The following is a 16,158-nucleotide window of genomic DNA, read 5'->3' on the forward strand; positions in this document are numbered from 1 at the left end:
AAATTATATTTAAACAGTTATTTCTTCACGAACATAGCAATCATTTGAGATCTCTTTAGTTCTAAAATTTAAAAATCTACATGGTCCTCCACAGTCTTCTTTGACCATAGTAGAATTCATTAAATTATATTATCAGAATCAAATTTGCTAAATTATATTATCAAACTAGAATTTATTAAATTATATTGTAAGAACCATACAGTTGAGAGAGACCTGATGTTTGAAATTCTTCTGATGTGAATATCCTCAATAACATTAAGATGAAGTGGCCAATCTTTCTGTATTTAAATACCTTCAAGAAGAGGGAGTTCATTATATCTTTAAAAAAAACTAAATTTTGGACAAGTCTAATTGTCAGATAGGGTCCTCTTGTGATGATTGAAAATTTCATTCTTAGGTTTTAACCATGGAAGCAAGCATTGCATAAATGTTTTCTCACTGGTAGCCACACAGATATTGGAAGAACTATACTGTTTATGCCCTAAGTCTTCCTATTTCAAGTTTAAACTCCATACTGCCTTTTAACAAGTCATAAAATGAGTTGCCTTTAGTGTTTTCATCGTTCTTGAATGCCTTCCTCTTGGCACACTAGAGCTTGTCAATATCTTTCTTTAAAATTATTCCCCAATACAATATTATGCTTCAGATATGCTCTAACCGGAGCAGAAGAGAGAATGTGTTCACTTTATCCTTCTATACATTATAAAGTCACCCTCAGTATCTGTGGAAGATTGGTTCAAGGGCTCCCTACTTCCTTTCAGATACCAAAATCTGTGGATACTCAAGTTCCTTGCTTATACATAACCTATACATAGCCTCCTATTCCAAATCATCTCTAGATTATTTCAAATACCTACTACAATGAAATGCTATGTAAGCAGTTACTTCACCATATTATATAACAAATAATAAAAAAAAGTCTGTACAAGTCCAGTGCAAATCCGACTTTGTTTTCTGAGTGTTTTTGATCTGCACTTGGTTACATTCATAGATAGAGAATGCACAGATACAAAAAAGCTGATTGTGTTTCTATTTATTCAATCTAACTTAAGTGAGCTTTCTTCACATTGGTTTTTGTTTAGTTCACAGACAACAAAAAGCCCCAAGTGATGCACATGTGCTTCTGTTAAAACCTCATTTCATCCATTCCTTTATATTACAGCTGGCTTTGGGGATTCAGCACAAGATGTTTTGTTGTTTCCTGTTTATCCCCATCTTTTAAGAATGGCTTCTTTATTTCAGTGTATTAAGGTTCCTTTGGATATGACTGTCTTCTAACATATCAGTTGCCCCTTTCAGCTTTGGGTTATATGTTACATTTAATGAATAGTTACAAATAGTCCTTATCTTCATATTCTAATTCCATATGATATTCCATACTATTTTATACTTAATTTATAACTCTCTTTTGTTACTTTATAATTATATTATACATGTAAATCTTGTCTCTGAAATAATATTTTAAAACCTATCTATACAAGGGAGTAAGGTATATCTTCTACTTATTCTATAGTACCATTTACAGGGTAAGCAGTCAACAATTACTTGTTGACTTGAAACCTTAAGTTGGGTGTTTATTACAGTATTAACTTCATCAGCTGAGCCAAAATTAATCTTCACCTCACATTTCATTAAGTACTTTCATTTACACCCATACAGATGTATCTGAAGGGAAGGCAATAAAATCATTACAAAATCCTTCAAAATCATTGAGCTATTAAAGTACAAAGAGAAGCCACAGTGCCATCTAGTGAATACCACTAGATTATGTGCAGTGACCACAAGCTCATTTTCAGTCCTGTAATGGAAGGGTATGATATTTAGAGCTTTATATAGTCGGTAGAAACAATATGTAACTAGAACATGAAAGATAAATATTCAGTAAGCAGTCTTATCTTTGTGGCTTCTTTAATTCTTACAGCCATTTTGTGATCATATAACATTGCCCTTTCCTGCTCAGGTTTTCTTCTTAGTACTTATCACTATTTAATTAGCAGAGATCAACAAACTACAGTCTTTGGCAAACTCTGAAACACCTTCTGTTTTTGCAAAGTCCACAGACCAAGAATAATTTTATTGGTATTAGATGGCTGAAATGAATCAGAAGGCAAATATTTCATGTCACAAGAAAATCAAATGAAATTCAAACTTTAGTATTCCTAAACATAAAGGTTTCCTTAGAGCACACTGTGGGCCCTTGTTTACGTATTATCTATGGCAGTGTTAGGTAGAGGAAGGAGCAGAGCTGAGTGTTGCATCAGGGACCATGTGACTTGAAAAATCTTAAGTATTTGCTGTGTGGCTCTTTACACAAAAACTGCTGACATCTATAACATATAATACTGTAAAAAATGATCTTTCCAGATGAAATAAAAACTCCTCAGGGTCAGGATATTTTTACCCTATTTGTTCATTATTGTATTCTCAATACCAACACTACTTAACATGTATTTACTCAGTAAATACTTTTAAATGGATTAAGTAATAAAAAATATATATAGTTCTTTTGGGTTAGAAGGTTTGGCAATAAAAAGGGGGACAGAGGAACTCAATGGTGAAGAGAACTGAAGGATGAAGGATTTATTTTAATAAACAACACTTCAAAATTATTGTAATGAAAGGAGACAGAAATAGTAGAGAAATATTTATGAACTAGAATTGAAATGTGCAGAATACAGTCACCAGAAAAAGTACTTCTTTCTCTGAAATAAGAGAGAAGATAGATGGGTAAAGAGGAGAAAACTGATGAAGTTCAGGTCAGTGGCTACAAGCTCAGCAAATCACATATAGAGACCTTTTGCTAAGAGAAATGGGATTTTGTAGCAATTAAGGACAAAAAAAGTTTTAGAATTATGACTGTGAGGAATATAAAAGAAAGACAACAGTATTATTGACTACTTAGCTAAATAAAACACAAAATTTTTGCAGATACAATAAATGTAGTTTCCTAAAATTTCTCAGCAATGTTCATACTGCTCAAATGAAGCAATCAAAATGGCAGACAGTGAAATTAGCAAAGTTAGACAATGGCAAGATGGGAATAGCAAAACACTGATGGACTGGCTTTTTCCTCCCTCTGCATAGGAAAGTATTCTTTGCATGTGCAAAGTATCCAAACAGTGTCTGCTAGGAAGACAGGAAGGATGAAGTGAGAAATATGCTAAATAACAACAAGGTTACCTTGAACATTTCAAAATAACCTTTGGCTTCCTCACACAGCTGGCTTTAAATGACACAGTTGCACGTGGAGTACGTGCTATTAAAGCATACTGGTTTCCTGCACGCCTATTTTCTCCTTACTGCTAACAACATTTGAACTCCAATTATAGGTTCAGTCCTCCACTAACTCAAGAACCAATCCTGTCATTAGTCGGAGATGTTAAGAAGTACTGCTTCAGGCTACGGATGTGCTTCAGTAGCAGGCCATTTTCCTAGTATATGTGAAACCCTGAGCTCAAACTCCAGTATCATAAAAAAAATGTGTTTCTTGTAGAGCAAGACTGGACCTACTCAGTTTGTATTGCCCTTCTTGTAATTTTTGAGATGGCTCTAAGCTGTGTCAATTTTACAATTAATGCTAACATTTTTCTGTTCTTAATCTCCACAAAACCTTTATTTTAGCAAAAGGCATTGATGTGTGATTTTCTGAACTTGTAGCCATTGACATGAACTTCATCTGTTTTTCTCCTCTTCATCCATCATGTAAATATCATTTCAAAGATAGATTATGACAGTTAACTTTGGTTGTCAACTTGACTGGATCTAGAATTAACTAGGAGACATTGGTCTGGGCAGGTCTGTATTTTCAGGAAGGCTAAGTTAGGGAAGAGGATCCCCCACCCACAGAGTTTACAGCAGTGCCTCCTGGCCGTAGCCCAGCTCGAAGACCGTGCAAAGGTCTAGCTTTTTGCTTCTTGATGATGAATGCTTCTACTCTGCTGCTCTTACCATTGGTACTACCAGTGCTGCAGCCATCCTTCAGTGCCATCAGAAGCCAGCTTCTTCAGCCTGCCAATGGGGACTGAAGACAAGTGGCTCTTCAGAAATCTTCTAGGCCTTAAGAATCGGATTGGGGCTGCTGAGGCACCCAAGCTCATACACTGAGCAGATACCAGAATCCCAGCCTCCAGAATGAAAACAGCCATTGTTGAATGTATTCATTCTATTAGTTCTGTTCTTCTAGAGAAACTTGATAATACATAGACCTTCAAACATCTACCAAATCACTACCCTTATTCATATATTTCCCCCAGAAACCTAACAGTAAAACTTAAAAGACAACAAAAACATCATATTCAATTTAGTCCATACTGTCCTTCTAATTTTTTTGTTCTAAGAACCAATAACCCAGATTATGTGCACATTGTGTCAAGTTCAAAGGAAGAAATGCCCCACATGCTATTAGAAATACAAAGGGCTCTGTCATTCACAAAACCTTTTTCATTTTTTAGCTTCTATATTTTTTCCTAATGAAGAGTTATGCACGGAACTGTTCTTGAGTGGTTATAAATACAAGGTAATAACCTAAAAGTAAAAGATTAGCTTCTTCATGCAAGTATCTACTCTCAATGACGTTTAACAAAAATGTAGACCTTCCCATTCTAGTCTGTTTTAAAGGACTATGTAGCAGATGGCTAGTAGCACATACCCTTTCAGAATATGGTAAAAGGGTAAGGAGAGTAAGTAGAGGATTAATAGTTCCAAATATTCTCTCCTTCAGGAAGTTCTGCTTCATGTTTGCAGTATACACATCAAGAAGCTGTCCATTTGACCTTCCTCATGTACAAGGGCACTGTCAGCCATCATAAGGAGCTACAAAGTCAAAGCACTGCATCTACCTATGTGCCACTGCACAGACTATCTGCTGCCTCTGAAAACAGAATAGGTAAATTAAAGCACCTTATCAAGTTGTTTCAAATGTAAGTAACAGGAAGCCATGTTCCTCTTCAGCTTGACCAAATCCAGATCCTCTTGATCACATTCATACAACTTCAGAGAATAACGGTACCAGTGTAAAGCATCCGTGTAATTTTGTACCTAAAGTTAAAAAACAATAAAACCATGTATCTCCAAAATTCACTCTAAATTTTCCCCACTACCCTCTACAGCCAGACAAATTGTCACAGATTTCATTTTTTAGACAACCAAAACAATACCTACTTAGTTGAGTTCTAAGTTTCTTCTCTTACTCTGTTTTTACTTTTGTTCTCTTCCCTACACTTTTCTCCAAAGTTCAGAGGAGGAGTACTGCAGGGGCAGACAGATGCTGAGCATGCACAAGGCCATGGGTTCATTCCCCACACCAAAAAGATAGAAGTTATTTATTATACTCAAAACATGAAGAGTTGAAAAAGTGCTCCCCAACCTCTAGAAAATCGAAAAGCCATTTTAAAAGCTACCAAAAGAACAATGATAAAAATCTTTAAAGACAGCATCCATAAATCACCATGCTAATATATATACCTTCATTTTTCTATATAACATTTTAACTTTATCTTTTATATAAAGTGTGGTTATCATAGTTTATATACAATTTCATATTTTATTCTTTCCATTTAATCTTATTTTGTACATATTAATCTAGATTATTATTGTTTTCAATTACTAATTTTAAAGGAAATATTTAATCAAATTAATGCATTATTTTTGTAGCTTCATATTTTGCTGAATTTCCAGGGTTTTCACCATTAAAATTAATGTAACTGTATTCTTGCACAAAAATAATTTGTTACTGTCAATTTCTCAATTGTAAGAAACTATAAGGAACAATCTAATAGAAATAGCCTAATTAATTATTTCAATCTAATACAACAAATTATTTATAAGCATTATGTAATGTAAATGAGTCCTTTCTACCCTGTTAAGAGGCTTCCTGTCTCTCAACTAATGATTAGAATGTCGAAGGAATAAAATGCCATTTTTAAGTAGAAACACTGGGAGGTAAAACACTGCCTTTGACTATTTGAACATATGATTACAGTCTTTATTATTGAATGTGAAAGTTTAAAAGTTAGCAAAATTGGGAAATGAGGGGAAAAATAGAATCAAAAAGGAGAAAGCAGATGAAATCTGACGTAATTTTCCACCTTCTCAGTACAGAAATAAAGAAGCTTACTAAAAGAGAAAAGAGTGATGTTGGTCTGCAGCAATGAATTAGAAGCCCTGTATATGTCTCTATATGCTTCTACTTCTTTGTCTTGAATCTACCTTCTTGTCTTCTAATTTTTCCTTTACCTTCAAATTCTTTCTATTCATCTTTAACTCACCTACAAAATCTACCACAACGTATTTTGTAACATTGGCCTTGAACCCAGGGATCTCATGCTTGCCAGGTAATTTGGACTTTTTTTTTTTTTTTTGTTTTTTTCGAGACAGGGTTTCTCTGTGTAGCTTTGCGCCTTTCCTGGAACTCACTTTGGAGACCAGGCTGGCCTCGAACTCACAGAGATCCGCCTGCCTCTGCCTCCCGAGTGCTGGGATTAAAGGCGTGCGCCACCACCGCCCGGCAGTAATTTGGACTTTTTAGTCTGGCCTCTTCCATTCAACTAAATAGTTTCAAGATTTGTCCCTGTTACTGCATGTATCAATAATTCATTTCCTTTTATTGCTAAGTAGTATTTCATTACATGGACATACCACAGATTGCTTATATATTCAGTTATTGATGGACATTTGGGTCATTTTTCAAATATTGCAAGTCATGATGGTGCGTTTTTATGTCAACTTGACACAGGCTAGAGCTTTTTTGGAAGCAGGAATCTTAATTGAGAAAATGCCTCTATTAGATTGGCCTGTGGGCAAGCCTGTGATGCATTTTCTTAATTGATGATTGATGTGGGTGGGCACATTCCACAGGCGGTAGTGCCAACCCTGAGTGGGTGGTCATGGATTACCACCCACTGAGCAAGCATGAGGAGTAAGCAGCAAGCAGCACTCCTTCATGGCCTCTGCATTGATTCTTACCTTCAAGTTCCTGCCATGACTTCCCTGGATGATGGGATACATGTGGTAAGATGAAATAAACCCTTTCCTCCCCAAGATGCTTTTCAGTAGTGTTTTATAACAGCAAGAGAAACACTAAGACAGAAATTGGTACCAGGCCATGGCGTATTGCTGTGATAGATCTGACCATGTTGTTTTGGGGAGGATTGTAGAAGGAGTTTGGAACTTCAGACTGGAAAGGCCATTGCATGTTCAGAGTTCAGTGGGCTGTTCTGTGGGAACCTGGAAGATAATGTTGACGAAAGGATGATGGAGGCCTGGCTTCTGAAGTTCCAGAGGAAACTTTGAGAGTCCCTTAAAGACTCTACTGGGACCATTTGATATTTTGAATTAAGAATCAGTGGATGCTGGTCAGCTAGAGCTGAAGAATTCAGTGTAATTAAAAAGAGACCAACAGCCAGGTGGTGGTGGAGCATGCCTTTAATCCCAGCACATGGGAGGCAGAGGCAGGTGGATCTCCAAGTTCGAGGCCAGCATGATCTACAGAGTGAGTTCCAGGACAGCCATGACTGCACAGAGAAACCTTGTCTCAATAAAAAAAAAATCCTGTGTGTATGTGAGTATCTGGGCAAGTGTGTGTGTGTGTGTGTGTGTGTGTGTGTGTGTGTGTGTGTGTGAATGTTATTCTTTGGGAGCCATCTACCTTGTTTTTTTGAGACAGGATTTCTCACTAGGACAGGAGTTCTCAGATTAGGCTATGATGGCTGGTCATGAGCCCCAAGAATCCACCTGTCTTATCTACCTAGCACTGAGATTACCATCCTGCCTCTTTCTGTTTTTGGTATGGTTGCTGAAAATCAAATTCAGGTTCTTGTGCTTACATGGCAAGCAGTTTACCAACTGAGCTACAGTCCCAGACCTAAAGAGATTTTAATAAGAGGAAAATATCTTATATATTTGTTCATGCAATTAGCATTTCAGATGCTCTTCATTCTTTTGTACAGACCCATATATCTATCTGGTATCAGTTTCCTTCTGTTTGAAGGACTTCTTCATAATGTGACTCTCTGCTTGAGTTATTGTAGCTTTTGAATATCTTTCTTTTTTTTCTTTTTCTTTTTTTTCCTTTACTTTTCAGGAACTGATTATTTTTTCACAGGCTGATCACATTTTCCCCTCCCTCCCTCCTCTTTTCCCATTCCCTCCTCCAGACCCACCATCCACTCCTCCTCCTTTCTCTTCAGAAAAGGGCAGCCCTCCCATGGATATCAGCCAGCCATGGCATATCAATTTGCAGTGACACTAGGCACATCCTCTCCTATTAAGGCTGGATGAGGCAACCCAGAAAAGGGTCCTAAAAGCAGGAAACAGTCAGAGACAGCCCTGCTCCCACTGTTAGGAGTCCCACAAGAAGACCAAGCTACACACCTGTCACATACATGCAGAGGGCCTAGGTCAGTCCCATGCAGGCTCCCTGGCTGTCTTTTCAGTCTCTGTGAGCTCCTAGGAGCCCAAGTGAATTGACTCTGTGGGTTTTCTTATGGTGTCCTTGGCCCCTCTGACTCCCATAATCCTTCCTCCCCCTCTTCCACAGGATTCCCCAAAGTCCACCTAATGTTTGGCTGTGGGTCTCTGCACCTGTTTCCATCAGTTGCTGGGTGAAGCCTCACTGACAGCAATTGGGTGGCTAGGCAACCATCTATGAGTATATCAGTATCATTAGGAATCATTTCATTGACTTTTTTTTCTTTTTTGCCAGTCATACTTGGTTCTATCCTAGGTCTCTGGGAAGTCCAGCCTCTGGGTCCTGGCCCTTCAGAGACTGTCAGGGGTGGGCTCCCTCTCATAGTATGGGTCTCAAGCTGGACCAGTCATTGGTTGGCCTCTCCCATAATTTCTGCGCTACCATTATTCCAGCATATTGTGTAGGCAGGGCAAACTGTAGCTCAAAGGTTATATGGTTGGGTTGGTGTCCCAATCCATCCATGGAAATCTTGCCTGGTTATAGGAGATGGCCGGTCAACTTCCTGAACAGAATACTGTAGTGGGTAGCTGTTCCAGCTTTGACCTGGAAGTACTACACCCAATGAGGCTTCCAGTAACTGTCACACCTACCTATGACCTGCCCTTGAGGTGGGGCTGAGACAGGACCCCTTAAGAACTAAGATCCGGATGTGCCAGCGCTCTTGGTTCCTGGTGATCTTGGATGCTGGATGGTAGACCGAGCAGAGTTCTCCAGAGAACCCAGCTGGGCTGCACCTCACCTCTCCTGGATCCCCCATTAGAACACCAATAACACAGGCACTAAGACCAACAATTAATAAATGGGACCTCATGAAACTGAAAAGTTTCTGTAAGGCAAATGACACCATCAAAAGGACAAAAATGGCAGCCTACAGAATAGAAAAGATCTTCACCAACTCCACATCCGACAGAGGGCTGATTTCCAAAATATAAAGAACTCAAGAAACTAGAAATCAACAAATCAAGTAATCCAATTAAAAATGGGGCACAGACCTAAACAGAGAATTCTTAACAGATGAATCTCACATGGCCAAGAAGCACTTAAAGCAATGGTCAACATCCTTAGGCAACCAGGAAGTGCAAATCAAAACGACTCTGAGATACCATCTTACATCTGCCAGAATAGCTGAGATAAAAAAAAAAAAAAAAACACAAGTGACAGTTCATGCTGGAGAGGATGTGGAGCAAGGAGAATACACCTCCATTGCTGGTGGGAGTGCAAACTTGTACAGCCACTTTGGATATCAGTATGGCAGAAAATTGGGAATTAACCTACCTCAAGACCCAGGTATACCACTCCTGGGCATATACCCAAAGGATACTCTACCATACCACAAGGACACTTGCTCAACTAAGTTCATAGCAGCTTTATTTGTAATAGTCAGAACCTGGAAACAACCTAGATACCCCTCAACCAAAGAATGGATAAAGAAAATGTGGTACATTTACACAATAGAGTATTACTCAGCTGTTAAAAACAATGATATGAAATTTGCTGGCAAATGGATGGAACTAGAAAAGATCATCCTAAGTGAGGTAACCCAGACCCAGAAAGACAAAACATGGTATGTACTCACTTATAAGTAGATATTAGCTATAAAGTAAAGGATAGCCATGCTACAATCCACAGACCCAAAGAAGCTAAGTAACAAGGAAGGCTCAAGGGGAGACACATGAATCTTACTATGAAAGGGAAATAGAATAGACATCACAGGTGGACAGGGGCAGGGGATGTCTGGATGGGGGTTGTACATGGGAACAGGAAGGATCAGGTGTGGGGAGGATAGAGGGAGAGAGTACTGGGAAAGACAGCTAGAATTAGGGGCATCTCTGGGATGAGCTAGAAATCCAGTGCAATGGGAACTCCTAGGAATCTATGAGGGTGAGTGACCCCTAGCTAAGACTCCTAGCAATGGGAGATATGAAGCTTTTGAATATCTTTAAGTCTTCATTTGGGTTTCATTTTTAAAGTTGTTTTTAATCATGATAAAAATGAGTAACATGAAATTTGTCATCATAACTTTTGAAAAGAGAGAAACAAGATTTTGTTATGTATCCTTGAGTAAAATTTTTACTTTTCCTACCCTCCAAAACCCTATCTTAACTATTTTAAACTATGAAGGTCACTAGTGTCATGTATATTCACCATATTATACAATCAATCTCCAAAACTTACTTATCTTTTAAAATGTGAAATTCTGAAGGTATAATGCAGTCAGCATAAAAACAACACTCTATACTAATTCTACATATACCGATGCTGTGGGATAGTCTGTACGTCAATTGCTCTGATTGGTCAATAAATAAAACACTGATTGGCCAGTGGTTAGGCAGGAAGTATAGGCAGGACTAACAGAGAGGAGAAAAGAAAGAACAGGAAGGCAGAAGGAGTCATTGCCAGCATGTGAAGATGCCGGTAAGCCACGAGCCATCTGGCTAGGTATAGATTTATGGAAATGGATTAATTTAAGCTATAAGAACAGTTAGCAAGAAGCCTGCCATGGCCATACAGTTTGTAACCAATGTAAGTCTCTGTGTTTACTTGGTTGGGTCTGAGTGGCTGTGGGACTGGCGGGTGACAAAGATTTGTCCTGACTGTGGGCAAGGCAGGAAAACTCTAGCTACATACCAACCTCATCCCAAACCCTTAACAACCACCACTGTAGGTCACATCTCTATGAATGGGACTGCTACTCTGTGTACCTCATTGAAGTGGAACTTAATACTATTTACTTGACTAGCTTACTTTACTCAGCATAATATTCTCAAGATTCTTCCACACTGTAGTATGTATCACAATTCTTTATCTTTTGCCAATTAAACTAAAGAAACAATTCTTAAAAGTAGGTGTATTTTTTTAAAATACTGTATGTATTCATTGTCCATTGTACTGTGTTACATAGAAACATTTTCATACAAATATATTCTGTACATTGAGAATTCAGAATTCTTTTCTAGGGTCATTAATATTTTAGTGTATATGAGTATTTAATTTGATTGTCTATTCGTCTCTTGATGGAACCTGAGTTGTGGTCATCTTTCCTTAGTGTGCATAGTACTTCTAAGGACATGTATATACAAACATCTCAAGATCATGCTTTTAATTCTTTTAGATACATAACCAGAAGAGATTTCATTGGATCATATGTCACTGAATTTTAATTTTTGGAAGTTCCACACAGTTTTCAGTGGTGGCTACACAATTTTATATTCATGCCAACTGCTTTCATTTTTTTTAAAATTGTGCCAGGTATAGAATTCTAAGTTGACAGATTTTTCTCCTACTATTTAAAAAACAAAAACAAACAAAAAATGTTGCTCTGCTAGTGTAGTATAGAACTTGCTTGAAATGGTGTTATCTTTAATTTGTTCCTCTATATGTAGGGCATAATTTCTCTCTGATTGCTTTAAGATTATTTCTTTAATGATGATTTTGAGCAATTAGATTATTTAGTATCTCATCAAAGTTTTCTTCATGTTTCTCATATTAAGATTTACTGTAGATTTAGAGTTTTATTAAGTTTTGAGTATTTTTAGCCATTATTTCTTCAAATTCCAATTACCCATATATTAGATTACCTAAAGTTAATGATACTCTTAATTTTTAAGGTTTCTTTCTGTGTTTAACTTTGGACTGATTCTTTGCCATGACTTCAATTTCACCAATATTTTATTCTATAATGTTTATTTATTTCATTTCTATAAGTTGTATTTGAACATTTTCCTTTTTTACATGTTTAAATAACTTCTTATATATAGAGAATATAATTATAAGAACTATTTCAGCTAGGTATAGTGGCTCACACCTGTAATGCCAAACTTGGGGAGCTGAGGAAGGAAGATTGCCAATAATTTTGAGCCAGTTTAGGCTACACAATGAGTTCCAGGCCAGACTAGCTACAAAATGAGACTCAATCTCAAAACAAAGAGAAAGAGGGGGGAGGCGAGGGGAGGGAGAGAAGGAGGGGAAGAGGCAGGGAAGGAAGGGGATGGAGAGGGAGATAGAGAGGCTAATGCTAACTTGATATCAGATTTTGGTTGGTTTCAACTGGTTGTTTATGCTCCTCATTTCAACTGGTTGTTTATGCTCCTCCTAGTTCTTTGTAGGCTCAGCAATTTTTTACTGAATTTAAAATATTGTGACCTTCACCCTTTTGGGTGACGAACAGTGTTATATTCAATACGTACTTTTAAACATGGCTCTGAAGCAATGAAGCTCCTTGGTATCAATTTGATCCTTTCATATATACTTACATGGTTTTTTCTGGTTCTGGCCTTATTATGGGACTAATTATTCTCTACTACTGTAGCAATGACTTTCTAAGATCTTTATCTAATTCTCCATGAACCAGAGGTTTTCCAGTCTGAGTGACAAGATAGGCTTATCCCCAGACCCATGTGAGTACTGTTCTCGATAATATTTGTAGACGGCTACTCTGGCTGGAGATAGTTTCATTCCATGCATATGTTGTGACTAGAAATATCCAAAACACTAGAGCAGGAAGTTCTGATAACTAGGGGTCTCTCTCCATTATGCACTCATCTTCTGATACCCTGGTCTATGAACTCTAGCTCTTGGCCTCCACAGACTTTCCACTCCATCTCTCCAAATCAGAATGCCTGTCAAACCATAATTCAGTTCCCTTCTTCTGCTGTTGTCTGGAAACTCATGGCAGTAAGCCAAATAGTTGAACTGCTTACTTTCTTATCTTCCACTGATCATTTGTCATTGTCTGATAGTCAATGCCATTAAACTGACCTTTTTCGAGTATTTCAGGTATTTTCTTTGGTTTTTCAGGGGGCAGAATTTGTTGTTTTGTTTTGCTTTTTTGAGACAGGGTCTCACTATGTGGTCCAGTCTGGCCTAGAACTCTCAATGTTAGCCCAAACTGAATTCAAATCCCCCAGATATCCACCCTGCCAACATCTCCTGAAAGGTGAGATAATGAGTATGAGTCCCCATGCCAGAGGCTTTGTTTTATATTTTGGGGAGGAGTGTTGTTTAAGCAGGGACACAAATTGGTCCTTGTTACTACATTTTAGTTGAAAACAGAGTACTGGCCGGGCGTTGGTGGCGCACGCCTTTAATCCCAGCACTCGGGAGGCAGAGGCAGGCGGATCTCTGTGAGTTCAAGGCCAGCCTGGGCTACCAAGTGAGTCCCAGGAAAGGCGCAAAGCTACACAGAGAAACCCTGTCTCGAAAAACCAAAAAAAAAGAAAACAGAGTACTAAACAATTTGCATTTTTAAAAGAAAGTATATCCCATTTATACACACACAGGCATACACACGTACACAAATATTCAAAATTTTCTTAAATGATGTAATGAAGAGCGATTGATTGTACTTTGCTTTTTAAAACCAATTATCTGTAGTTTAAAATATTTCCACAGAAAACTAGGATTGTTGTATAATTTTTAAAGCTACTTTTAAATGCACCAATACTTTTTAAGGGAATAACCACTACCATCCTGACTTTCTTGCCTTTCACACCAAATTACTTTCCTATCAATGATGTTATTTTCCTTTATGAAAGTTCACAATGGGGAGGAATCACATCTTACTATTTTTTAATAAATATTTGCACACTACCCACTGATATTTGAATATTTGATACATAGATGGTGTCTAAAAATAGAGACTAGTAAGGTATTATTACTTTCTTTTTTGTTTGCCTGTTTATTCGCTTATGTAGTACTGAGCACAGAATCTAGGGTCTCACAGATGCTACATAAGTGCTGTACCACTGAGCTGCTGTTCTCTGATTTTTATACTGAACAGTGTGTTTTATTTGGTGCAGAGGAGAAAGAATACAATGAATGCAAATAGATTATTCCCAAACCTTAAAACTTCTGGTAGCTTTTCCCCACAGAATGTTGTGTAACCAATTTACTAAATCTCTTGTCAGTTGACTTCTTGTTTGGTGACCTAAAAATAAAATAAATAAATAAGTAAATAAATAAATAAAGCAAGCCACACTCTGAGAAGAACCTACATCCATTGCATTAAACAGAGTGCTCAGTATTTTCATACTACACTTAATCTTGTAACCGTACTTAATCCTTAAGTAATGTCTATGAAAACAATCACACAGATTTCCACCTTCAATTTTAGGTATAATACGATTAGAGTTTGCTTGAATCACTGTAATTCTCCAACAGTCTGTGATAGAGTTCTATCTCAGTCTCTTTTTTAACTTACTTTTCATGTTCCAAATTAGATCATTATCTGGTGCCCTAGTAAGGTTATTGTGAATGAGCAGACAGCAATGTCAGAAATCATTAATAAGAACTGCTCATACTATTATGTACTGAAAAAGATCAGATCAAGTTGACAAGAAAGGCCAATTATACCTTAAAGCTTTTTAAAAGTACTTTAAGACCACGTTTACAGATAAACTTGTACCTGATTATTTCTGGTCTAGACATTTACAGGATTCAAATATATTAGCACATTAAGATAAAGTTTAAAACTGCAATAGAATTCTATACCCCTTTCTCATCTGCCCTTTTGGAACAAACCATCAATTTCCGAAAATGTCTTCATTAGAACACTAATACTCTCTGACTCACCAGTGGAGTCAGCAAATGTAGCTTGTTTCATGGCTTAAAAACACTTATGTAAGAGTAACCAGCTACTTAATATGTCTCCTAAGAAGATTATAATACTTTGATTATATATGTAAACTCTAACTGAAATTTTCTGAAAATGAATTTTTCTGCAAAATCAATTTTTTTTTAGTTAGCTAATGATTTCTTTTCTTTAGACATGAATTCTAGGGCTAGGGAAACAGCTCAGTCGGTAAAGTGATTGCTATGTAAGAAAGAGGAGCAGTTAAATTCCCAGCACTCATGTAAAAAGTCAGGCATTGCCGCACATGATTGTTTTTCCTGTGCTAGAGAGGAGGAGGAGAAAAGGAGATCCCTGGGGCTCACTGGGAGGCCAATCTAGTTTACTCAGTTCACTCCTAGCTAATGAGACAAGATAGACAGTTCCTAAGGCAAGATACCTTAGGTTGCACTCTGGGCACACACGCGGGCACACATGCGTATGCGTGCACGCACGCGCGCACACACACCACATACATGTACATACACACATAAAAACAGAAAATATAAATGTCTAACTTTCTAGTTCTCTTATATAAAATTTAACCTTTCCTTGACCATTGAAGGTCGACATCACCAAACAACTATTGCATTTTATTGTACTATCGCTTTATTGCAGTAAGCAAAATACTTATAGTCTCAGCTAGTTGGGGGACTGAGGAAGCAGATTCACATGCAGACAGGATAAGAAACACAGCAAGGTGCTGTTCCTGAGACTAAAGAAGTAGCTCAGTTGGTAAAGTGCTCAGTTGGCTGTGCCACACAAGCTTAAGGACCTGAGTTTGGAGCTCTACACCCACATATAAAGCCAGGTGTGGTAGCATGCACTTGTAATCCCAGTACTGGGGAGGAAGAGATAAGAGGGTCCTTAGAATTTTGGAATCTAATTGAATTAGTGGATTCAGGTCCTAGTGAACCAGTCTAACTGAATTAGCAAACCCCAGGTCACAATGAGACCTTATCTCAAAAGATAAGGTGGGTGGTTCTAGAGGAATGACACCTGAGGTCATGCACTAGCCTCCATAACACACACACACACACACACACACACACACACACACACACACACACACACACAGAGAGAG

The 16,158-nt window shown here is 37.7% G+C and overlaps 1 protein-coding gene across 1 annotated transcript in view; it reads right to left on the reverse strand.

Annotated features, from left to right (window-relative positions):
* The window catches only part of Tex11 (testis expressed 11), a 387,858-nt gene that overhangs the window by 242,027 nt on the left and 129,673 nt on the right, over nucleotides 1–16,158 (reverse strand). Inside the window, 2 exon segments of the mRNA XM_037199204.1 lie at nucleotides 4,900–5,037; nucleotides 14,308–14,393. Coding sequence (XP_037055099.1) covers nucleotides 4,900–5,037; nucleotides 14,308–14,393 — 224 coding nt within the window.

The sequence above is a fragment of the Peromyscus leucopus genome, chromosome X, assembly GCF_004664715.2.
Source record: "Peromyscus leucopus breed LL Stock chromosome X, UCI_PerLeu_2.1, whole genome shotgun sequence".
In the NCBI taxonomy this organism is placed as follows: domain Eukaryota; kingdom Metazoa; phylum Chordata; class Mammalia; order Rodentia; family Cricetidae; genus Peromyscus; species Peromyscus leucopus.